At 35.7% G+C, this 27,135-nt stretch overlaps 2 protein-coding genes across 12 annotated transcripts in view; both read left to right on the forward strand.

Annotated features, from left to right (window-relative positions):
* LOC138700010 (sodium-dependent phosphate transporter 1-A-like) overlaps window positions 1-2,277 on the forward strand; it is a 135,970-nt gene extending 133,693 nt beyond the window's left edge. For all 11 annotated transcript variants that reach the window (XM_069826289.1, XM_069826282.1, XM_069826285.1 and 8 more), the window contains one exon: window positions 1,099-2,277. In XM_069826289.1, the coding sequence (XP_069682390.1) occupies window positions 1,099-1,189 (91 nt within the window). In that variant the 3' untranslated portion in view covers window positions 1,190-2,277. The remainder of the gene's footprint in view (window positions 1-1,098) is intronic.
* A 6,783-nt stretch (window positions 2,278-9,060) lies between these two features.
* On the forward strand, window positions 9,061-26,430 carry LOC138700012 (protein AAR2 homolog). The gene is made up of 5 exons (XM_069826294.1): window positions 9,061-9,472; window positions 11,486-11,601; window positions 15,017-15,136; window positions 17,055-17,361; window positions 23,925-26,430. The coding sequence occupies exons 1-5, from the start codon at window positions 9,288-9,290 to the stop codon at window positions 24,328-24,330; spliced, it is 1,134 nt and encodes a 377-aa protein (XP_069682395.1). The 5' UTR covers window positions 9,061-9,287; the 3' UTR covers window positions 24,331-26,430.
* Window positions 26,431-27,135: the final 705 nt, after the last annotated feature.

The raw sequence follows: 27,135 nt of genomic DNA on the forward strand, positions 1-27,135 counted from the left end.
CTTTCTTGGTTTCTTTCCCCCACGATATTTGTAAGAAGTATATTTTCTTAATTAATCTTGTTACATCTTCAGCAACTTCTTGAAATTTTTTTACCATTTCCTTCCACAATCGTCTTGTTTGGTATATTTCAGTCACTTCCGTCAAAAACTGTGTGCTGTAATTTTATATCCTAGTGCTTTCCTTCTGGAGAAAAAGGTGGTGCATAGAATAGCTTCATTATAGCGGATGGGGAGATGATTACTGTTCAGTGCACGGCAATTCTGTCGTTTTTAACCTCCTTTTCATTCAAATTTAACATTTTCACTGAACGGAGTTTAAAGAAAAATATTAAACACATAATTGAAGCATCGTCTGGAACAATGTTGTAAGTTACAAAATTTTCATTCAGCGTGTTTCCGTGTAATAATGTTGTATGTCATATTACCTTGCTATACTCCTTGGCTTGCAACTGTCCATCAATGCAGTACGTGAAATTTGTCCACTCAAAAGTTTGCTACCCTATAACAACAACACATTTTTGTAGCTCCTGTAAATTTTACCAAATGTAACTTATAACGTTGTTCCAGCCGACGCTTCAATTATTAACACATTTATCGATTCCAAGGTGAAAAATGCAACAAAAAAGTACCGGAATGCTGTTTCAGCAGGTTTTTCCAGAAAGAAAGCACTGGATATGCATAAATACGAGAAATACGCAAAAGAAAATAAAACACACGCCTGGAAGCTGTATGAAAACACGAGCGTCATTCGAAAACTATTGCGAAAAAATATTCCACTGGTTCCTCAATTTAAACCTGAAACATGCATGTATATTACGAGATTCTGTAAGTTAGAATAATTACATGGAAACTCTCCATGTAGAAAGCAGACATCCGATCAGAAAATATTAAACACTTCGGACTGCAAGTTGATGTAGTCTTTCTGATACACATATTGTTCATTTTGATATACTGCACGATCATTTTGAACCACTGCGAAATGAAGTCAAAAAACAGTATTGCAACCTGCTATGCATAATACACTCTTTACATTAAGTGAAATTTGTGTAAATGAACTTCCAGTTTATTATGAATAAAAATTATTCTCTATTTCAACAGGAATATCATCGGAGCATGGTGTTTAACAGTGCCATTGTCTGGTGGCCTCAGTGCAGCTGCGATGGCTATATTACGAGAAGTTGCAATCTGAGCATCCTCATGTCTGCAGCTATTGGTGTACTTCGTTACAGCACAGCTTGCCAGCTGTAGTTTCCATACCCTTCAGAGGGTGATTATTCAAGATAAAAGAGGACCTGTCAATGCATGACTTCTTGCATATCTAAGTGTAAAGAAATTAACATCTACAGAATATCAGAAAGAGTTGTCATTTCACTTTTATCACATATTTGTCGCTGTTGAGTGAACTGAATTAAAATAAAGTTGATTATGATTTTGCTAGAAATTCTAATCAACAAGCCTAAGATCATAATTCTTAAACACCTTTATGTCTAATTAATAAAAATAAGAATGTTTATATGTTCACAAATAGTGATAGGTCAGTAGGTAAACACCTTCGACTTATGTTTTATGAAGGAAATTTATTTGTTTTTATTTTTTTATAAAATACATTTATGTGCCATTTTATATTTTAATCTAGCTAGATATTACTCATTAGAATTGTCAGATACATATTTTTTTAAGTTCTTTTTGTTAAAAACAAAAATAAAAGAGAATGGCATTGTATAGTTTGTGTAAATAGAGAAAGTACAATTTAGAAAAAAAAAATAATGGATATCATCATAGATAGGATAGGATTCAAGGAAGCCTTCCTTGCTCAGTATGAAGTCTTCATTTTAAAATGACTTTCTCTGTTAGATAAATTTTGTTATAATAAAGTTTCAGCATTCAGTTGTAAATATAGCCTATATCTGTGGTTACAGTGTTTGGCTCAAGAATGAAGTATCCATCTCTGATATTTTTGGCAAAACAAACATGAAAGTAATATGAGGATAAAAACAAGTTATTTTCTTGTTAAAATACTTAATTTGGTTTGAGCTGTGGGAGGGCAGCTATTAGTAAAAGACATTTAATGTCTGTAATAGTAATGTGCCTTCATAAACTAAATGTGCAATAGTGAGTCATTAATGTTTTAATAATGTTGCAATAAATTTCTTCAGAAATTGTGTATGTTTAACAAGTGTGTTTTATATTGTGATTGATCTGTAAATTATTATTTAATTTTATACCTGCTTTATATTTTTATGAAATGCAGTTACAATAAATCATATGGTACCATAACCTTTCACAATTGTACATTAATTTATTCCTCTATGTACATTCATCTGACTTTTTACAGCTTCACACCAAGGAGGGGTTTACGACAGTAAGAAACTTGGCTATGAGGTAAAACTGTGCATGCATGGACTTCTCATGCAATGCCAGAGTGACCTTTCGCTGGATTTATTTTCACGTGTACATTCCAGATCAAATCAAGAAATTCCCTCCATACTTCGATTACACATCTTGCATATACAAAGGTTAGGTTTGATTAGTTTAAGTTTTTATTAACCAAGTGTGCATATACGCAGTTTGATATCACAGCCAAGTTCTTCCTGTCGTGAGCTGCACATTCACACCATCATTGCTAGATCTTTCACTTAAAATTACTCGTAATTGTCAACATTAACAAATGATACGTGCTTACCTAGAAAATTCGCCTAAGAGCATCTGGCATAACCTTCACACAACAGAGAGATTAAAACATAAACGGCTATATCAGCAGTTCCAACCCAATCCCAATCTTCACCCAGATTTTGATCATCAAATTCATGCAAGTTTAACACAATCTGGAGTCCACACCTGTGGAGTAACGGTTAGCGCGTCTAGCCACGAAACCAGGTGGCCTGGGTTCGATTCCCGGTTGGGGCAAGTTACCTGGTTGAGGTTTTTTCCGGGGTTTTCCCTCAACCCAATATGAGCAAATGCTGGGTAACTTTCGGTGTTGGACCCTGGCCTCATTTCACCAGCATTATCACCTTCATCTCATTCGGACGCTAAATAACCTAAGATGTTGATAAAGCATCGTAAAATAACCTACTAAAAATAAAAAAAAACACAATCTGGAGCTTTAAATAATGTTCAGGACACCCTCTGTAGCTGTGTGCTGTCCTTTACAATTTACGCCTACTGTGAGATTTGTTTACTATTGAAGTGGGATGAATTCTATCGCATTTAACACACCGGACCCTTTTATGACAGTAGTTTTTACTATGATCATATTCCTGGCAGTTCATACATTGGATAATGTGCCTCTTAGGTTTAGGCTGTACTTTTATCAAAGCATAGTACAACTTATTCAAATCATGTATATATCCATTGTTAACATTAGGTTTAAGATCTAGGAAAGGTATTTTAGTAATAGGATGATATATTGGAACCATCTGCAGAGGTTCATATCTTTGTTCACTCAACTCGTTCATAACAGCATTGGTGTCACATGAAGGATGTAAGCCTCTAATCACAATAATTATAAAATTCCGTTCATTCTTCATTTGAAATGTATGATATTCAGCTTTATTATTTCAAAATATTTGATAGAATTTCTGTAGCTTTCAACAGATTCAAAAGAAAATTTTACCCTCTGATTAACGAGAGTAATGTGTTTAAAATTACCAACATTTTCTGTGTTTAAGTTGAAAAGAATTACATTTATGTTTGATATATTGTTTACATAATATAAGGAGAGGTTTTATTGATTTTTGATCAAAACTATTGTTCTGATCCATAGTTTCTGAAGTTTGATAATGGTTCAATTCAAAGAGATTTGAAGAATATACCACCAATACCACTTTCAGATATTGATGTTGATCGTTTTCTGTTTTGTCTGTTGTCATCTTCATTGGCTTCCATCCTGATGAGATTATGCTAGCAATGCAGAATCAATTATATAGAGTGTAGGCCTACTCTAGTCAAATGGCTAGGTAACACTAAAAATAACGAAATATTAAAACAGAAACAAAATAACACTTAAAACACTCAACTTGAAAACTTGATATAAAGATTTGAACAATTAATTAATTATTATAATATGAAGCCACAATATCTAGCTTCTCAAACTTTCCAAGGCCTACTCTGAACTCCTTTCGTGCTTATATTAATAATTTTCACTTAAATTAAAAGCTTTAATTCACTGCAGCATGTACCATCAGAAGGCCTAAGTGTGGGGATGTTGACAAATGACCATTTTTGGCTTGTGTCCGAGTTCATTTTTCGTAAAAACTAATTATTTTTTAATATGAGAAATCTCTCTTCAAATTATTTGGACTCTCTATTAATTTATTGAGGGGATGCCCCTGGCTTCATAAGTTTAAGGGCAGAAAGTGTTTTGCTCCCTCAAAGTCGGTGCCTATGCATTGAGCCAATTTCAAATGGCTTAAGTGTGCATGGTCTTGCCCCACCCTCCAACTACCATGAAATCATCATTTACATTTCTCCTTTTCTTGTCTTTCTCCTACTTATTATTTGACTACAATAGAAAACTTATATTTTAACAAATAAGAAATAACAAAGAATTTGTAATAATGAAAGTGCTCTTGCCAGGCAACGACACAGCAGCACTGTTGGAATATGCGAATGAATATTCAGCTACAGAGCGTTTAAAGGGGATATTAAATACAGTATGAGTGAAAGTGACACAAATTTACATCCTATATGTGAGGAATCTGATTTGAATCGATTGAATAGCTCCAGCCAAGTCGTACCTCTGGATGCTGATTCTATTGAAGTCCCTGAAACCACCCAAGGTACATCAGTGGGAACTAATGGCACTGAAGCACATTACCAGCACATAACGGAACAATCTGTTCAAAAAAGGATACTGCAGATTAAAAAAGTGAAATACCCTGTCATAGAGCTTGTACAAAATCAGATTGAGAGATTCAAGCAGGAAGAAGCTGAATATGATGAGGCACTGAGAAAAATCAGGAAAAGGTGCGGACATCTACAAATACTGTCGTCTGACATGAACTTCCAACATACAATTGCAACTTTTATTTAATGTGTTATTTATATAACGTCACAGTTATAGTTTAGTCATTTAGTTAACGACTTCTCATCTCTTGAGAGGGTCGGATAGATTACGAACTTGCTAGAAAAATGTGGAAGATTTTTTCTTCAAGTGCCTGGATTCCCCCAGATATTTTGATTGCACTAATATTCCATTATCGTATATTCTAACAGAAGCAAGAGGGGTAGACAAAATTCCACCTCTGCCTTTGTACATAGCCTACATATTAATGCCCTTGAGGCAAATGTTCAATGCTTATTTAATCTCTCATAATTTGAAGCATTAATGAAAATCATTTGTGCCTACGTATAGTAAAGAGTTCGTATACAGTAAGCCTATATACCATTGAGATCTATAGGAGAGACCGGAAGTTAGAGCTGTCATTCTTTCTGGACCTCGCTTTAAAATAATTACGTTTAACACCACATTATGGCTGTTTTTCAATACTGTTACTCATTTTATAGGATGCTGCAGCAGTTCTGTAAATTATTTCTTTTTTTGCGGTATGTGACCTAGGCTCTTCCACTCTGTAGTCAGTTGCACAAAGTACGGACAGAACTAACTTTGTTGTATTCTACCTTTAATGGAGCTTTCCGCTTTACCAGTCAGTTCAGTGTGTATCAATTTCGTCATATTCCTCTTGTTGACAGACCATGGATTAAGTTGATGATTCACCTCGCAGTAGCAGTACTGTCTCTCGTGGTGCTGTGGATGGCTGCCGTGGTGGGAGTCTTGATAGCTATCAAGAAGTGCAGCCCTTACAACGATTGTTACAGCTGTGGTTGTTGCACTGGGAGCTGTACGAATTTTCGATGGACCATGCCCTCGTTTTTTACTAAAGAATCTAAACTGACGTATCATCCTGTCTGATTTCGTATTTAAAATTGTATAAGTTTCGCATTAATAAATGTTTAACATTAGTAAATCTATTTGGTATTTCATTACATATAATTTTTAAATCATCACTATGTTATTATTTTTTGTCCAAAGAAAGTAAGATTATAGGTAAGATTTAATTTATTCCCTAACTTCTATAATAATGTTCTCTCTATGGAGGGTTAAGAAAAATACATTGGGCATATGGAGTTATTCCATCAAATGACCAGTTGCTATAAAAATGCCTACCTACTACAGAGCTTCTACAGCATACTAGCTACGAAACCTCCCAGGTAATGGTGCTTGAATTTAATGAAAATGCATATTTAAGCTAAGGGAAAAAGAAAATAGACTAGAACATTAATGCGAGAGCTGTGATATGGTGTCGCGGATCCGAGTGTGCACAAGAAGCAGTATAATTAGCATCAATTTTCAAGCCAATTTCGTAAATGAGGAAAAAGAGAAACGAACGACTGTCACCACGTTTCTTGGTTGAAAATGGCTGTTCTATAGGACTGCTGTTCTACACATGAAAGACTACAGTGTGTTGCATTATGGGAAAACTACTAAGAACCGAAAACTATGATGCGTGTTTTTGCTTAGCAGCTCTGATAAATCGCCAGACAGCTTAAGATTAACCATTGCCATGAGATTTTTAGGTGCTCCATACTGTACAGAATATTCTGTATTTAAAAAAATCTTGACTAATATGGATTCGATACAGGATACCCAAAATTCCGCATTTATGGACATCACGGCATATTTTTATAAAAATTAATAATTACCAGTATTTACACTAGTTTAACTTCCGATAATAGTCAGTGGAAAGTTTTATTTTAAGCTGGTAAAATGTAGATATCCTCTTGAGTCCTGAGAGTATAGTATACTGTAACATACTTCATACATGATTACGATATGAGATATATGTGCAGAGATCCGAAGTATGGTATAATATACCTACATTTGTGCCATAACTGTAACCTGCAGAATTTTTTCAGCATTTTTCCTCATGTCAGTGACTTTTTTTAAGTGTAGAATTACATTGAACTTTCTCAGGACTCAGGAGGGTATAAAAGGAAGTGTAATTTTTCAAGTGAGCTACAAACAGAATTTCCATTTTTGAAACGCAATTTACAAATTTCAGAGAAGTTTTATATGATATTCTTATTGAATTTGGTATTCCCAAGAAACTAGTTCGATTAATTAAAATGTGTCTCAGTGAAACGTACAGCAGAGTTCGTATAGGCCAGTTTCTGTCAGATGTGTTTCCAATTCACTGTGGGCTAAAGCAAGGAGATGCTCTAGAGTATGCCATTAGGAAACTCCAGGATAACAGAGAGGGTTTGGAATTGAATGGGTTACATCAGCTGCTTGTCTATGCGGATGACGTGAATATGTTAGGAGAAAATCCACAAACGATTAGGGAAAACACGAGAATTTTACTGAAAGCAAGTAAAGAGATAGGTTTGGAAGTAAATCCCGAAAAGACAAAGTATATGATTATGTCTCGTGACCAGAATATTGTACGAAATAGAAATATAAAAATTGGAGATTTATCTTTTGAAGAGGTGGAGAAGTTCAAATATCTGGGAGCAATAGTAACAAATATAAATGATAGTCAGGAGGAAATTAAAACAGTTATATTACTAGTTGTTCTGTATGGTTGTGAAACTTGGACTCTCACTTTGAGAGAGGAACATAGGTTAAGGGTGTTTGAGAATAAGGTACTTAGGAAAATATTTGGGGCTAAGAGGAATGAAGTTACAGGAGAATGGAGAAAGTTACACAACACAGAACTGCACGCATTGTAATCTTCACCTGACATAATTAGGAACATTAAATCCAGATGTTTGAGATGGGCAGGGCATGTAGCACGTATGGGCGAATCCAGAAATGCATATAGAGTGTTAGTTGGGAGACCGGAGGGAAAAAGACCTTTAGGGACGCCAAGACATAGATGGGAAGATAATATTAAAATGGATTTAAGGGAGGTGGGATATGATGATAGAGAATGGATTAATTTTGCTCAGGATAGGGACCAATGGCGGGCTTATGTGAGGGCGGCAATGAACCTCCGGGTTCCTTAAAAGCCAGTAAGTAAGTAATTTACAAAGTGCTAATGAAGATGAAGTTATGTGTAGCTACTGTTTGCAATGCACAGTTTTCAGTTGCATTTGGTGGTCATAGAGATAAAAATAAGCATGTGGGAATTCAGAAACACTGCAAAGCTGCTAAAGCTTGTAGTGTAAGCAAAAATATGGATACTGTATATTATTTCAGAAAAAGTCTTGTGGTACTAATGAGGCAACTTTGGTAAACCATTCTGGGCAGCATGTGTAAACCTATTGATTGTTAGCAAAAATTAATAAATAAATTGTGTGATCGAAAATTTAGTTGTGCAAAGAAATTTAAAAAAAAGAGACAGTACCAGTCAATGTTATTTGTAAATCAGAAAAAGTTGGCGCCACTGTAGACGAGCTACATAAAGAGGGTAGCCTACATAAATTAATACTGGTTGACTATAAAGCGTCTTTGTCCCACGCCGTGGTGTCACGGTCTGTGGCATCCTGTCTATAGAACCGGTGTTACAGAATGCACGCTGGTTCAAGTCCTCGTGAGGGAAGAAATTTTCTCATGAAATTTCGGCCAGTGTGTGGGACTGGTGCCCACCCAGCATCGTGATGCACTTGAGAAGCTACAATAGGTAGCAAAAATCCAGTTTCGCAAACCAGCTATAATGGCTGGAGGGATCATCGTGCTGATCACACAATACCTCCATTCTGGTTGGATGATCGTCCACCTCTGCTTCGGCATGTGGACGTGAGGCCAGCAGCCGGCTGGTTGGTCTTGGCCCTTCATGGGCTGTAGTGCCATGGATTTACTTTATTTTATAAAAGTCTTTGGGTTTACTACTGTTAATTTCTGTTAAGGTTGTAATAGTGGGGTATCTAACTGTGGTAATTTCTCTTTGGAGCTATAAAGGGAGAGGAAAATGAGGCGTTAATTAATGTCTTTTTGTTCTGTTGTGTATTTTAAAAGGAGGTTTGTACTTCAGTCTTTGTCGTTAATATAAGTGAGGGAACTTTTAAGGATTTGAGGGATTTGTTACTTCCTTGAAAGGGATTTTCGATTTACAAACTGGCGACACTGATTCGATTAGCACCCGGTGGTAATGGGTTGTGATTTAGTTGTAGAATATTGATTGGTGTATATTGTATTTGCCGAAGAAGAATATTCTTAAAATAATAGGAACTTTTAACTTGAGAAAATTTATGAACATTATCAATACTGTACAGAACATATTACAGACACACATCGTTTAATAATTTGTGTAGGCTATAATTCTCAGAGGTTAAAGGTTGTGACAATGAGCGACTGTCTGGAAATTGATCAAGATCTTGCCCGTCGATTGTTGCTTGAGGGTGCAACGCTAGTGTTTCTTGATGTTCCACAAGGGACCGAATTTGGTATTGATATGAAGTCTTGGAATACAGGAGAGAAATTCAAAGGAGTAAAAATGATACCTCCTGGTCTTCATTATGTATATTATAAGTAAGTGTTATTGTTTGCAGAAGAAATTGGCGTATTTCTTTACTATATTGTTACTACGTTAAGGTACAAACACAATCTATTATCATACAGTCACGAAACTTGTGATTCCCCCCCCCATTTCTCGCGATACAGCGCTCCAAGCGGTTAGCAACTGAGAGTACTAGGAACAATAGACTGTGCCGGTACTATTTCGCATTGTCTATGATGAGGCGATAGTAGCGATCCTAATGGCTAGCAACTAAAGTTCAACTGTCATTGGATGCATATTCCCTACATATTGAGCTTCATGACTATGTACGAGACTGTGGTACAAATGTATTTACATTCTTGGGGTCTTGGCGAGTCATAGATATCATCATCATCAAGTGGGGTCCTATGGCTCCAGCCGCAATCCACTCTTCGTCGCCAGAGAGCTCTATCTTGAACATCTCCAGGCCTCAAATTTCTCTCCATCATCCTTTCTACTCCTTTCTTTCACTGTGGCCGTGGTCTACCGCTTCTCTCGGTTTTTACCCATCTGTAATTGAACTTATAGATATCGTAAAGAAAAAAAATTGAGTGCCGACGCAAATTTCACACCCAAAATAAAGATCGGAAGTTGCTGCGAAAGTGGTATCTGGTGAGGACATGCGGACAGGAAGGATCAATCCCTCAAAGTGGAAGGAGCAGGTGGCAATGAGGGTCAATGCATACGAATCATCGTACATTTCCTTACTGATCCAGAGAAAAAGCGATTTTTCATAAGATCGAATCAATGACAGGTTAGTTCGGGATTTTTTATGCCTTGCATATACTCACAATTGTGTAAGAATGTGCTCTTTCTTCCAAGACAAACCGAAAGCCTAAACTAACCTAACTTAACCTGACACTGATTCATCCTTACGAAAACTCTTTCATTGGTCGAATCAGTGACAGGTTATGTTACTTTATTTTAGTCTTTTTCTACGCCTTTTATATATATATATATATATATATATATATTCACAATTTTCTAAGAATGGCCCTTTCTTCCAAGGCATACCAAAAGCCTAACCCAGTCTGTCACTGATTCGACCTTGCAAAAATTCGCCTTTTCTCTTTGAATTAGTAAGGAAACGCACAGAAATGAGATGCATGTGCTTCCCCTTCTTGTCACAGACTCCTTGAACCTCGCTCGAGCGATCCCATCTGCCTGCTCCTCTCTGCTGGCCAGCACTTTCAAAGCAACTTTCGATCCTTATTTTCGATGTGAAATTGACGTCTGCACTCAAATTTTTTTTCTTATATAATACTTAAGACTCAACTACAAATTAAGGATACATTTGTATCTTAACCTGGTAGCGCTATAATAAAGAAAATGGTAAATTAGATTACCCAACTCAATATAGGCTAGTTGACTTACTTACAGGCTAAATCTTCAAGGACTTCATCTCCCTTAACAAGAGAAGCAAACCATACCTAATGATAAAATGTTTAACGCCATATTGTATTTTTTGTTTCATTCCTCCCTGCCACTTCGTAGCAACGCCGTTTTGTATTTTTGGTCCAGGAAAAATGTTCGTTCAGTTACATAAGCTATATAATAAAAGTACTCCGATAATTAATCTGAAAGAACGGTGTAGTGGTCAGCCGCCTGTTTCTGTTGCCCACTCCCTATAGTATGTGCATTCGACACCTCGTAAAGAGGTTAGCTGCACCAGTCTCTCGGATTTTACCAAACTTAACCCTTCAAGTTTATGTTCACAAGATTAATGATTATTTTCACATTGTTTTGGTACATTCTTCCGAGTATCATTTGAAGAATTTTATTCACAGTTGTAATTGTAACACTATTAAATTCATAATTTTGGTGGGTAACAATTTAAAACTTTCTGCAATCTAACCATTCTCAGACCATATTTTAGAGATCTTGAAGCTGTTTAGAGCTTGTTGCACTGCCTATTATTATACCATAGTTATTTTTGAACGTAATATTTAAATTCTATCGATTTCAATAGGCCTATTGTATTTATTGGAATCTGATGTGTATTTCAGTGCAATCAACAAGGATGGTGATACAGCTCCTCGAGTTGGATTTATACATAACTTTAAAAAGTCTGAGTTTGTGGCGAAGAAATGGGATCCTGAAACTGAAGATATCAGCACTACTGGTAAATAATCACCTATAATAGTTTTAACGAATATGCAATTAAATGAAATAGATTCTAACTTTTGCACAGAAGAAAAAAATTTTAACTGATGCAATATTCCTTCAATAAATGTTGCTGCTCAATTTACAGTGTCTTCAATTTTCCTCACACGTGGACATTTACCACCAACACATTCATTACGAGAACCATAACCTGTGAACATCTTCTGGCAATACTTGCTTAATTTCTTGAAGGTGATACTAATTAGAGCCCGTATGTTAGGCAAAATGCCTTTTTTACTGGGTGGAAGTAAATCATTATTTGCATAGATATAAATGTGTTTTGGAGTAAATCAAAGTGATAGGGTCAATTTTTATTTTGCTTTTGTAAGGTGTTTCTTACTAATAAATGCTTTTTTTTGTCATTTTAAAGCAATATTTCTTGTTTATTTGCAATTTTCTAATTAATTGTAATATAGTGTAGCCTATATGGAATTTAAATATTTGAAACAATGACTAACTTTACTAACAATAGTAAATAAAAGTAATTTATTTCGGTGCTTAATCTGCTAATAATCGTGCTTTAATACTGTTGGTATAATATGAATAATGATCGACAATCCACAGTTACAAATATAATATTGTCATGTCTTCAATGTACCAATAAATCAGCTTTATAATTTTAAATATTAAGCTCGTTCTCATAGAAGTTGTCACATAGCATTTTCAATTGTTTGCTTTCATATTTTCAAGTTTTACTGTTACAATTTTATGCTACGTGTGTTTATTATTGTAGGAGAAAGAAATTTGTGTGAGGAACAGTCAGTTATTGTCGGATGACAGAAGGTATAAGATGGGTTAGCTAGAATGCCTAAATTCAGTAAACCATTGCAAAGTAAACTTTATGCTTACATTAGAGAATTTGGTGCCCATGTGTTTCAACCGATGGAAGAGTTTTGTTACATAAGGTTTGTGAAAAAACTGTTAATCACGAAAAAAAAGTACCTACGAAGTAAATATGTGAGTTATGTTGATATAATTTAAATTTATTGCTAAAATATATTATGCCTTTTTAAAATTCATGCCTTTTCCAAAGATTATTGTGCCTTTTTTTACGTTTTTTTGCCTTTCTTGTCTGCCTATTGTAACTGAAATAAGTGCCTAAACATCTGGGCTCTGGTGATAATACTTCGATGCTTGAAGTGGGAGCTTTTCTTCATGCAACTGATGTACTTCAACGTTTATGAAGAGCTTATTTATCCTTCTTGGAATATCCATATATTCATCTGAAAAGTAGGCTATAGCTTGCTCTTCAAATTATCATATAGGCTGTACTGAATACAACAAATATAAGTAACAACTAAGTCTTCCATTTTCAAACCAGGACGACGAAGTGATGATACAAGTGACAGACTGCTGTGCTTCTTGAATAATATGTGATCAACATATTGAACTTTATAGGATTTTGGTCCTAACATGCTACTACGTAGTTTGCTGGAGAGTATACCTCTCTGTCCTTTATTCTTATTTCAATACAAGTATGCATTGAGTTGCACTCCATCTGTGTATGCTCCTTCTCAAGGAACTTTTGATGATTGTAATACCAGTTTCGTGGGCAGTCAAAAGTAAGGCATTTGCTAGAGCACTGTTGTGATTGTGGTAAATGTATCCATCGGTAAAATATTATTTCATCAAATCAATTTCATTAATCACAAAATTGGTATTAGGACTTGAAAACTCATCTGCTGATTGACCTCTTCCTGTTTCATCCAACAGATAACAGAAGCCATTTCCTGAACTCAGATTGCACAGGGTAAAATTGAACATTCTGAGTTTTATTATTATGATGTGCTGAAGTACATGTGATATTTCCGTGCAGGAATTGTGCATTATCATATGATGGATGGATAGAACAGAGAAAAATTCTCTCTGGCACCTGGACCCAAACCTAGGTTTTCAGCTCTACATGCTGACGCTTTATCCATTAAACCACATTCTATTCCAGTTCCGATGTCAGATTGAATCCCCTTAGTTTAAGTTCTTCCTCTCAGTTTTTCCTTAGGTGCCTACCCTCATGTACTGTGTCACAGAATGTGTGACAGTGGTACAATGTCCAACGCACTATGTACGGAGGTGCACTCATTACAAGTGACTACATGGCCGGGATCTGACGGGATGAGCACAGTCTTGAATCACTAAGTGATTGATTACTTACTTGCGAGTACTGAGTGCAATAAACGGTTTTTTTTTATTAAGGCTTTATAAACTATATGTCCAAGGATCAGAAAAGAAGTGTGTATTATACAGGACAGCGAAATAAACGCAAGATTAAACCAGTCCCTACAATCATATCCTACCTCCCTCAAATCCATTTTAAGATTATCCTCCCATCTACGTCTTGGACTCCACAAAGGTTTTTTCCCCTCAGGTCTTCAAAACTAAATATTAACAATCAATTAAATTTTTGGATTCATCCATATATTCTACATGTCCTGCCCATCTCAAACATCCGGATTTAATGTTCCTAATTATGTTAGGTGAAGAATACAATGTGTGCAGTACTGTGTTGTGTAATTTTCTTCATTCTCCTGTAATTTAATTTCTCTTAGCCCCAAATATTTTCCTAACCACCTTATTCTCGAACACAATCTCTGTTCTTCTCTCAAAGTGAGAGTCCAAGTTTCACAACCATATGGAACAACTGGTAATATAACTGTTTTATAAATTCTGACTTTAAAATTTCTCGACAGTAGACTGCATGACAAAAGCTTCTCAGTCGAATAATATTAGGCATTTTCCATATTTATTCTGCGTTTAATTTCCTCTCAAGTGTAATTTATATTTGTTACTGTTGCTCCAAAGTACTTGAATTTTTCTCGGGCTTATCATTCACAAATGTAGCCTAAATAATAGACATGTTTTGTTTTAAGTTTTCAATTTAACAAACATTTTCGACTATAAAATAGTCATCTTCAGGTCTGTTATAGGCTATAATTTGTAAATGAATTTTAATCATATAATAGCATAGAAAATGACACAACGTTTACAGGGTGAACCCACATGTAATTTTGTACTTTTAATTTTAGTTAGTATACAGTTATAATCTAAACACATTCATTCATGCTGTTCTGCCCAAGGGCAGATCTTTCACTGCAAATCCAACTTTCTCCAGTCTTTCCTGTTTTCTGCCTTCCTCTTAGTCTCCGCATATGATCCATTTAATATCTTAATGTCGTCTATCATCTGATATCTTCTATCACTTTAATTTATCCTTTGAAAAGTAGAGTTAGCATTTTAAATATAATATCTGATTTAAAGCTATAATATTCCACTATAGATTCTAAGCAAAATGTAGAAATAAGGATAATTGAAATAGGAACTTCGGTTATTTTTCCCAAAATTCTTTCTTACCAAGACTCTCTCTCAATCTTTTTCAGAAGTGAGTGAGGAGCAAATATCTCGCATAAAGGCAGATCTTCTGAACCTGGATAAGTTCTTAGGACCGTATCCTTTTGATGTTTGGAAGAGATGGAAGAATCTAACCAACAAGATTTCAAGTAGGTATGATGGATGTCTACACACACTTCAAAATGAATGATTTTAGTTTCACTGAGATGGGTATTGATATAAGGTCATTCAAAATTCGAAAAATGATAATCATTAAGTATCCTTAAGAAATTACAAGAGAATTGAGTGCTAAAATTTACTGGGATCGATTGATTCATTCATTCATAGTTTTTTCTGTCCAAAGGCTGCAAACCCAGCATTCTCCAATCTTTCCTATTTTCCGCCTTTCTCTTAATCTCCGCATATAATCCATATATCTGAATGTCGTCTATCATCTGATATCTTCTTTTGCTCCATTCACCATTTCTTCCAGTGCATCCTTTAGTAGGCAGTTTCTTCTCGACCAATGTCTCAGCCAATTTCTTTTTCTCTTCCTGATCAGTTTCAGCTTCCTTTCTTAACCCACTCTACAATTGGGGGGATAGTTTACATTTGGAATCTTTTACTGTGGAAAGACTCATCATATGATATGATGTGAGTTTGCAGTTTTTCTTGGAAAAGATAAATGCAGTAGCTTCCTGTTGCTTTCTGCACACCACTCTCAGCTCGAAAAAAACAGGATGTGGTTGACTGATGAGTTTGTTGCTTCTCATGAATTACACCAAGTTCATAATGATGCCACGTTTATTATTGTGTATTATAGCATCCAAAATGCAATATGATGTCGTTAGTGAGATATGCATGGTGAGCTGACCAATAATCTCATGAAGTTCTAGGTACTCATATACATTGTACAGGATGTTCGGAAAGCAATTAATTTAATATCAGGAAAATGAAACATTCATTTTCATTTTATGCTTTTTTGGCTTCCATTTCTTAAGTATTTTGGTGGAACATGAATAGACACCAGTATTGAACACAAAGATTTTCGTGTTTCAGGCAGCCATTTATATTTAACCAGGCTAGCATCCATTGCTATAGCATATATTATGATTTTTGGTTCACTGGTCATACCCATCCGCTATATGATGAGAACATCTTCTGTAGGATGTTACCAGACTTTTGCAGTGAAAGCAGTGAAAAAATTGTGTATTTTTTAATATCCCTCTCAAACCAATTGATGTTATGAAGTTCGCGCCTTTAAGACGCTCCCCCAATTTCAGAACAAAAAAAAAAATAAGGGGAGTTTTATAGTCGAATAAATAGGGATATAATGAATGGATATTCTTAATATTTTTCGAAATATTGAAATTCACAAAATCAGAAAAACTGTTAAAATTGCAGATTCATGTGATTACATATTTTGTAATAACTTATGAATTAGACCTACTTGAAGTTAAAAAGTTGTTTCTGTGCTTTTTTAAAGTGCATGAAATAAGCTTTAATACCTATCATACTTAAAAATATGTTGTTGTTGTTTGCTAATGTTCTGGATTTTGAATTTCTTCTGTTTTCTATCTAGCATCCCAATAATACTTCGTTAGTTGGGTATATCTCCTTGGATTTTGGTATTGCATGACACTATCATCTAAAAAAGTAGCCACTAGTAATACAGTGTACTCTTTGAATTAACGTTTAAAAAATATCTACAAAATTATATTTTAACAGACAGTTCGTGTAATAGCTCTACATATCATGAATAGGGAACGGAATTTTAAGTGCTAAAAGTTAAGAATGACACTAAATGTAGATGAATAAATATAGTGTCCATGAGGAGGATCTTAATAATAGACAACAGAATTACAAGAAATGGGCAATGGATCTTGTAAAGCGTGCACTAATTTGTAAGAGGTAGTTAAGAGGATTACAGACCTTTAATGGTACCAAAGGGAAAATACTGAATGACAAGAATGACATCTCAAAGAAGTGGGGGCATGGCTTCTATATTTATAAAGTCTTTATTTATACAACGAAAGTGGAGTAAGTTTTTTATTAAGCTGTACAATTGAATATATTTATGTTTTCCAGATGATCTTGTATCAAGACTGATTCCTCAGTCTGGACAGATTCGATCAGCACTTGAGTTAGTGTCAAGTGAGTTCAAGTCCTCCAGCAGTGGTGTTTCCCCACCAAAACGTAGAAGAAGTCGCCCTGTGACAGTAGAAGAAAAAGAAGAAGACTTGTTACCTCAGTTGAAGGCTGTTCCAGGAACAGAGTTGAGATTTACAGAGTTTCCAGAGAGAAATTACCCAGAAGGCTCAACACCAGCAGAGATAACTCATCACTCATTAGATTCTAGTTATGTCTTGGAGACAATTATAGCGAACTTCCCAAGGTGTGTTGTTATACTTTGTTATTCCTGGAAAGTATGCATTGTCATGTATTTTCCGAAACAGGTGCAGATAAGTATGCTTGATATCAACATATTGGTTATTGCAATAAAGCGGTAAAGTAGTTCAGCTGATAGAGCGATTGGCTACAGATTGCGAGGTGGTTGGTTTGATTTTGATTAATTTCACAAGGGCTGGAATCCGGAATGAATTCTTGCATTTAGGCTGTTTGTATGTCCTATTATGCGATGTTTGTCTCAGTCTGACAGCCCAGATGGCATTTGGGAATCTGTTGCTCACAGGTGGGCCATCATTCCTGGATCCTGCAGGTAAGGTCCCATCATCTACTGACAAGCCTGAATCTGGAGCCTAGAGCCTCAGCCTTTAGAACCTAGATCAGCATCAGAAACTCATACTACCCCCTAATACTACTAATTTTTACTATTTACAGATGATTGATGAAAATATGATGGGTAAGTGGAGAGTGTTGGTAGAATGAAAGAGGGAAACGGGAGTACCTCGAAGAAAAACTCTCTGCAACATCTGTTTTATTCACCACAAATTCCACCTAGACCTGAGCAGGCCGTCTGGATGGAAGGCCAGCATGCTAGCATTGTAGCCACAAATGTAGCTGGGTGGTGGTATTCTGAACTTCCTGTCAAATTGAGTACCAGATCTCTCTCGGTAGTCGACCTGGTTGGCGAGTTGGTATAACGTTGGCCTTCTATGCCCAAGGTTGCGGGTTCGATCCCAGGCCAGGTCGATGGCATTTAAGTGTGCTTAAATGCGACAGGCTCATGTCAGTAGATTTACTGGCATGTAAAAGAACTCCTGCTGGACAAAATTCCAGCACATCCGGCGACGCTGATATAACCTCTGCAGTTGCGAGCATCGTTAAATAAAACATAACATTTTAACATTTCTTTCTCGGTGGTAAAAGGCAGTCAGAGTAGTCACTACCTCATTCTAGTGCTAATATAAAAACATGGTGCTCTACCTCCATGCTTCCGATGCACATTCATAGCACATAAAAGGAATATCTTTTTTTCTTTATTGGAATCGAATAGGGCTGGGTGTGGCTAGTTTTGACCTGAGTACTTTAGCCCGAATGGGTATCATTGTGCTTCTCTTCTTCATAAAAAAATGAAGTATTAAACAGCATAGAAACCTTAATCAATTCCAGAAACTGCCCATATTTTTTAAATATAGAGTACACTTCCACTGCCTTATTGAATTTAACTGAAGATATACGGGAGGCTATGGATAAACGACTAGCAACAATATTAATTTTATTGGATTATAGCAAAGCATTTGACTCTGTTGACATGGATCTACTATTAACTAAACTTCGAGTGTTAAATTTTTCTGACAGCGTTATCACCTGGATACACTCCTACCTCACCGGCTGTCAGCAGCATGTTGTCTTTAATAATCGGTTCTTCTCCTGGCAGAGAGTAGAGTCAGGATTTCCCCAGGGTTCGGTATTGGGTCCATTGCTTTTCTGTCTCTATATTAACGATATCGCCAAGTCATTTAAATATTGCAGATACAGTGGCGTATACTGGTTAAAGGGTTTGGGCTAACACTGACCCTATTATTACACAAAATATATTTTTAAATCCCTATAATAAAATTCCTTACATATTTATGTGAATTCCAGACGTCTTGATTGGGACGAAAATACGTTGATGACTTCGTCCTTGAAATTACAGTTGGGCCACTTGCAAAGTTTCTGTAGAAATGACTTTTCAATGGATATTAGTGCCAAGCCGGATAAACGTTCTTGTGTATGAGTTGATCTACAGTAGGATTTTATTCTCTTCAATGCAGAAAATGTTCTTTCTACCGATGCTGACGTAGCTGGTATTGTCACAATTAATGTTGCCAATTTAAGGACTTCAGGAATAACTTGGTTCAGCTGGTTTTCATATATGGCAGATAATATTTCATGGATAGGTTTGTTCGAAAAATCAAAGACTTCTGCTGAATATATTACGCTTAATTCATTTTTAAAAAGTACTTTATCAAAGTGACTGTTGTAGGACTGAAATAATTTGTTTAGTGCCTCATTCGGGAAGTTTTCTCTATAAGCAGAAAATTTTTGAGAATCTAGAAGATGTGTGAACTGAAGCTTTCCATAATCAGATAATCTGTCAGTAATTTCCATGTGCATACGATCTAGTATGCTGTAGTACAGCTGCCTGCATTTCAATTCATCATCTCCTTTTCTTCGCTTTAATGGTGGCTCCATTGTATTGGCTGAAGAATTTTCATTTTCCATATTACTCCATATGGACGAAAACCCACTACGTCTGAACTCGGATATAGTATTTTTTTTTTAACTTTGATACCTCTTGCAAGTAGTATGCTATGTCTAGACTTTTTGTCTGAAGAATATTGTAGAGCACATCTGTATGTGCGAACACTCTAGCATAGACTTCAAGAAGAAATATATTCTGAAACTGTGTGAAAAAATTCAAATATCCTTGAGCCTGAACATTTACAGCATCATCCCAGTTTTCTTCAGAGTTAGTACAAATGATATTTTTAAAGGAAGGTGTCCGTTTTTCTCTGTATTCCTTTACTGTATTTACAAGCCGAGATGTAAAATTCAATCTAGTTGGTGCTACGTTTGGGAGTTTCTTGTTCATAAATTCCTTGAGTTTTCTGATCTTTTAGGAGATGATGAGAAAAATGCAGCTAAACCCGACAGTGTTTTGAAAAAAATGCAGCATTCTGCAATGGATGAAGTAGTTTGTTGCAAAACTAAATTGAGAACATGGCTGTAACAATGGACACATAGTGCTTGAGGATACTTTTCTTGAACTTTTGTTTTTAAGCCATTAATATTTCCCGCCATAACTGAAGCACCATCGTATGTCTGTGCAATTAACTTATTGCCGACATTGTATTCTGCTATAACACCTTCCACATGCTGAAACAAAGCAGCAGCAGTTTTGTCCGAATTGACATTTGTGAATCCTGTAAACTGTTCTTGAACATTGGTAGTACTGTCGACGTATCTTAAAACAGTGGACAATTGACTCTGATTAGAGCAGTAACTTGTTTCATCAACAACAATGGCCACAAAAGGTTTTATGTTCTTTATCATACCCCCACTTATAGCAAATATTAAGTCATTCTGAATTGCGAGAGAAGTACCACGAAATACTGTTGAACTCTCAAGATGATTGGCCAGTAAATGGTCAAATTCACTTAAGGAACTTAAATATTCAATATAATTTCCTATATTGTCTGATTCCACACTCTTGTTATGACCCTGAAAAGCCAATTCTTGTTTTCCTAGAAAGCAGACTGCGTTAATAAGATGGAGTAAAATCTCCCGATTTTTTTTTTCACAAGAGCATTGTGTTGGTTGATGTGTAGAGCTTTTCGCTTATCTAGCTGTAAATCAATTCTTGTCTTCCCAAAGTTTGCAAAGTTCATGCTACTACAAATATGAGCTTTTGATTTGTCATATTCTAGGACTGCCGTTCGAAGGGAGTTCATATTAGAAAACCCCTCTTTTGACCACACATTAGTTTCGCGACTAAATAACAAACATGGCCAGCAAAATAGTTTAGACAGTTTAGAAGTACCACACAACCAATTCCACTTACAATATGATATTGAAGTGAAATGGCATGTGTACTCTCGCTGTTTTTCTTTTACGTTCATGGACAAATTTAACTCAGGAGTTGGTCTTTCCATTTTCACAATTTCAACTTTCTCGTTGTTATGTACGACGGTTAAAAGGCACTTTTAATAAACCTTCTATTACACAGTCATTTTCAACACAAACCTCTCCAGAAACTTGTTCTGCCATATTTTTCACAATATCACTTAATTGGGAAATTAAAAACTTAATAATTCACAATTAATATAACTCTTAGACACTCGAACAAATCACAGATTTAAAATAATGCACTGCAAGAACACAATCACATTCAATTGCTAGCGTACTAAGCTATTGCTGCTTCGCGCCTGCGAAAAAACCGATCACGAGAGCGGCAACTCGCCCGCCTACAGTGCACGATGGAAACATAAGGGAGCGGGGGGGACGGGCAGTTGTGCGACAGGACAGCATGAGCGAAACGGTCACAGGCTACCTCACGTAGCAAGCGGTCTCTCCAGCGATGCCACCTTGACAACTTGTTTCTTTTCGAGAGCAGAGACCGCATATAAATCTAATAATTACTTTAATTCTAATTACTATGGTAAAACTAATAATACAAAATTATTACATTATGTTATATTATAAACTTTTTCTTTTGTAATTTCCTTGGGCTACCGCCGGTAGCCCCGGTAGTCCGCAAAATACACCCCTGTGCAGATATCATATTTATGCAGATGACGTTCAATTATACATTTCTGCTAGTCCTGATAGACTAAGTGACTGTATTAATAGACTCAATAAAGATCTCGAATCTGTTTCATCTTGGTCTCAACAATTCGGACTTAACTTAAATACAGATAAATCACAGGCCTTCTTACTTTCGAATAAAAGATTAATCCCCGATATTAATAAGCTCAACCTTCCTCCTGTGACTCTGAATAAAGCGATCATTCCATTCAGTTCAACTGTAAAAAACCTGGAAGTTCATTTTGAATCTAACTTACCTGGGACACGGATATCAAACACGCATGCAAGAAAGCATTTTCCACTCTTCACTCATTAAAAAAGATTGTACCACTATCCAGCTAAATTAAAGCAGACGCTTGTACAGACTCTTATTATGCCTCATTTCGATTATTGTGACGCTTTATTCAGTGATCTCAGGGTGGATTTATCCCAGGAACTGCAACATGTTCATAATGCGTGTGTTCGTTTCATTTGTAATGTCCGCTACTACGACCACATTTCGCCTTCTTTCGATAAATTATTGTGGCTCAGGTTAAATGAGAGGAGAAAGTTACATTCCCTTTCTCTCTTATACCGAATTTTGCACACCTCTACACCCTCTTACTTATCTGTCCGATTCCACAGTCTTTCTCGGATCATAACTTAAATACTCGGTCACAATATGATAACACTCTAGAAATACCACTGCACACATCATCTCTTTATTCTTCACATGCAATAGGATATCATATTAGCAAATAGTGTCCAACCGTCTAACCATTGATTGATAAGACTTCCTGTTGTCTCTAGTTTTAATATTAATTTCATGTTCTTTAAGGATACTCTTCGTCCACCAAAAATTATCTGAAATGCTCTTTGTCATGCTTTAAACGAACCTATTGCCAAGGAAGAATAAACTCTGTTCTTTTGTACACAACATTGTGCAACAGTCAAGCTAACACTAGATTAAGCATGATTTATTCTATTATGTCCAAGCTTTGCTTGCATAAATATTCATTACGAATTAAAAATATGTGTAGTTTTATTGCTAAATATTGGAGCCACTAACAGTCAGATAATTCTATAATTTGATACTGAATTGTTTTATAGTGTGTAGCACATATACTGTACACTTGGTCAAAATTAAAGTGGCCTGCGTCTGAGAGACTAAGTTCGAACCTGGTATTTCCGTGAGCACTTGGGACAACCAGGCTTTGTTCAAAAGATTGCGTATATTCTTCTAGTAGTTATAATGGGGAACACAACTATTAATCACTAAAATCTTCCGAGAAAATAATTCATATACGAGATTTAAAACAGACAGATCGTTCAGAGTGTTTAAACAGTGAATATTGTAACACAAACACTGTATACTGTATAACAGATTCTCAAGTGGAGTACGACCATTACTCATTACAATGCCATTCTGACTGCAGTAAAGCTCTTAGTGTAGTTTGTAGAGCATTAGCTAAGAGTTCGTGAGGGTGCAAGTTCAAATCTTTGCGGACTTACTAAACTTTTTTTTTGTTGCCTTTTAAATGCATCAATGAAAATATAACAGGTTTTCGTCATTCCTTTTATCCTCAGAATACTTTTCGCTTTATTATTTTTTTTTGTGTTAATAGAAACTTTTGATGCTAGATGGAAGTAACACTAAAGGCAACAATTAGGGGCTTTCATATTAAAATGCTGTGTTAATTATTTTATTAATCCCTGCTGCTTTGCACTTTATTGCCTAAGGAACAAGAAGGTAGTAATTGTAAACAAGAAGAAAAACCATAATTCTGATGACAAAATGTATCCTGATTTTCTGGAGTTATAATCACAAATTTTCACCAATTTTGTAATTGTCTGTAAGTAACATGAATTAACATAAGCAAAATTATTTGATTATATTACACTAAAAGGAGTTGTAAAAAATTAAAGAAAGACAAAACAAAAAATTCTCTACAGAGATTCGAAACATGCTGTAGAGGTAGCCCAAATCAGCACCTTGTATTATAGAGTTAACTAAAGCGGCGCACGGAGGTTTACGGTAGTGAACTGTGTGCTCACCCGAAGGGACTTAGAAAATTTTCACTGCTCAAGAGACCAGCCACTTTCATTTTGACCAAGTATACATTAAAATGAATGCTAAAACTAAGAAATTAGACATCTAAATCATATTTCTGTAATCAGGTAATTTCGATATTATAAAAATAATGTGTTTATTTTCTCTGTTTGCAGTCCTGTTGATATTGTAGGTGAGCTGCAATTTGCATTTGTGTGTTTCCTTGTCGGGCAAAGTCTCGAAGCTTTCGAACATTGGAAGCGGCTTGTGGGACTTCTGTGCTCTTGTGAGGATGCTATTCCCAAAAGAAGAGAGGTGTTTGATGAGTTTTTAACAGTGCTGGAAAACCAGTTGGTAGAAATACCTGAAGACTTCTTAGTGGACATAGTAGCAAGCAATAACTTTGTGTATCACAGTCTTCGCTCCTTATTCAGAACACTTCAGCTCAGTGATGTTGTTGATGGAAGATTAAAATCTAAAGCAAAGAGGTTTCAGGAGCGATTGACCATTAAATTCCAATGGGATTTTTCACATCTAGATCAAGAGGATGATGACGAAGCTCCTGTTATTGTACGGACATAAAAGTGTACCATATGTACTAAATAAGAAAGCTTTCAAATCTCAACACAACAAGATACAAATGTCAGGTTTTGTTGTGTGTTAAAAACGTTGTATTTTCTTCATTTTTTATACAGCATGTCTATAAAATAAGCAGCAATTTTCATGAAAAGTATATATTATCTCTTATTTGTGTACATAATCACACCATATTCAAGTTACAATAGCATTTACATGTGAAGACAATCACTGGTTTCTTTCGACATGTGCTCCATTAATGTCTCTTCACAATTCTCATCTAGCTACAGTTGCGCTAAATGCATTTTGCCGTGGTGTGAGTAATGACGCAACATTACGAATTCTGACTCTCAGTTCAGCAGTATCAGCCACTTTTCGTGTGTAGACCTTAGATTTAACAATCCCCACACAAAAAAATCTAATGGGGTAAGGTCCGGTGATCTTGCTGCCCATAGTCTATGTCTTCCTCGTCTTATCCACCAATTGGGAAACACTTGATTCAAAGAATCCCTAACCATTGAAGCTTAGTGACAAGGAGCACTGTCCTGTTGGAAAACAACACTGTCTAGGATACTGTCTTGTTCCAACTGTGGCTGGAGAAATTCTGTCAGCATATCCAAATGAGAGATTCCATTAATGGTGTTCTCTTGGAAAAAGAATAGTTCATAGATCTTTGCCTGTGAAATTCACAACCACACATTGGCCTTTGGGCTGTTTCTGATGTGCCCAATGACATCTGTTGAAAGTTTGTCGGCCCAGATGCAATGGTTACGGTGGTTTACATGTCCACTTACATGGAATGTTGCCTCATCGCTGACAGTCTCATTAAATCATCAATCTCTACAAAGTCCAACAAATCCATGCACATTGCCATATGTTCTGCAAGACCCTCTTCATGCAATTGGTATAGCACTTGCAAATGATAAGCACACTTCTTCAAAACGAATTTCAGCACTTTGAGCACTGTTGATCTGGAAATGTGCAATTAATACTCAAGAGAACGAACAGATTTAGGTTCTGTTTAATTGACTGGCATATAGCTGCAATGTTGGCTATGCCTGTGAAAGATTGACCTCGTTGAGACTCATCAGCAGAGACCAGAAGTTTAGGCATTATGAATCATTAAAATAGGTAGGCAAAAAGGCATCATAAATAGCTAAAATAGGCAAACAAAAAGGCATTATAAATAGCTAAAATACGCAATAGAAGACAATTACTAAAACCTTGCACTAGACCCACAACCTTGCACTTTCCACAAAGGGATTTCGGCAGCAAGAAAAGCTTTACATAAATCGAATGTAAATTGAGATTTTCGACTCGATGTTGCACTTACTGTTGGAAGCAAAGAAATCTTCTTCCCAGTAGCCTTGGAAAGTGCATTTTTGTATTTAGATGTACTGATATGTTGCGATATGAAATATTTAGCTAGCTACAACAACATCGCAATGAAAACTGAAAGAAAAATAACCGTTAAAAATAACTTTAGACCTGCACTCATTGTTGCCTTGTCAAATAAACACAAGCGATAATTAAAACGCTTACTGTTATACATTTTTGCACGGCAGCACTCATTGTTGCAAAGAGAATATGAACTGACTGAAAGACAATATACATTCAGTGAAGTCACTTTCATTGTGGCGGTTGTAGAAATTAAAATATACCTGTAGGCAATTTTTAATAATAAATTAATAAATAATAGATAAATAATCAAATAAAGGGGGAAAAAAAGTATTTATCTTGTAAATTAGGCATTTATATTAAAAAAGGCAGAAAAGGGCAACATAAAACTTTGACGTTTCAATCACAAAGGTATAATTCGTACAGATTTATTTTCAAAATGAAGATAGATTTAACACATTTAAAAAGGCATTCTGCCAAAGTTCCGGTCTCTGTTCATCAGCAACTATCCTTGTTTGTTTAAGCTTATTCAACAATCTCTGTATGGATTTATTCATTGATCTAGCTTTTTGAAATTTTCATTGAAACTATCATTGCAGCTTATCATATGGAATAGCCTGTAGATCCCATGTTACAATGGCAACACGTTCAGCAATAGTCAGCAGTGTGCCTGGTGATAATCTGTAAAAAAAAAAAAGATAAATGAAATTCGGACATTAGCCAAAAAACGCAAATAGTTACTTATTTTATAGACACCCTGAAAAAGAACAGGAGGCATTCGGATGGACAGAACTTATTCAAGTGAGCAACCATTCTTTCTTATGCATGATGTCATTGAAATTGTTATAGGATTAGATTATTTGTCAAAGCAAGTATTTTCAATATTAAATATGTATGTATGTATTTAATGTTCTCGATTTAACAACAAAGTCATTCTCTTTCTTGCTTCCCAATATTTTGATACCACATATTGAAGTATCTTAAGAACCTCACAGATTCTATTCTAGAGATGGTAGATTTAGCATATTAAAATTACAAAATTCGCGTTTAAAAGTAAGGTAAAGAAAAATTTAGCATTTTATAGCATTTTTATGTTAGCATTTAGCATTTCTTAGCTTTTTTGATGAAACGCTTGTCTCATTTGAAAGAATAATTGTATGTTGACTTCCTGAATTCCCTCTCTGGTAAGTCTCTCTGCCTCAGCTATCGTAAATTTTTTGTTGATCCTGGCTACATAATTCTTTTCTTGAGTCCAAATATGTTCAGTGGGGTATAGGTGCGCATGATAAGGGGGGAACCTGATAACACTGTGACCATGTCTCTTAGCCAGTTCGTCTATTGCATAAATGGGAATCCTGAGTTTATACATGTTCGCTAAGTCCATTAATTCCTGTTTCTTTAGGTCTGGTTCAA

This window comes from Periplaneta americana, chromosome 5 (assembly GCF_040183065.1).
Source record: "Periplaneta americana isolate PAMFEO1 chromosome 5, P.americana_PAMFEO1_priV1, whole genome shotgun sequence".
Taxonomy (NCBI): domain Eukaryota; kingdom Metazoa; phylum Arthropoda; class Insecta; order Blattodea; family Blattidae; genus Periplaneta; species Periplaneta americana.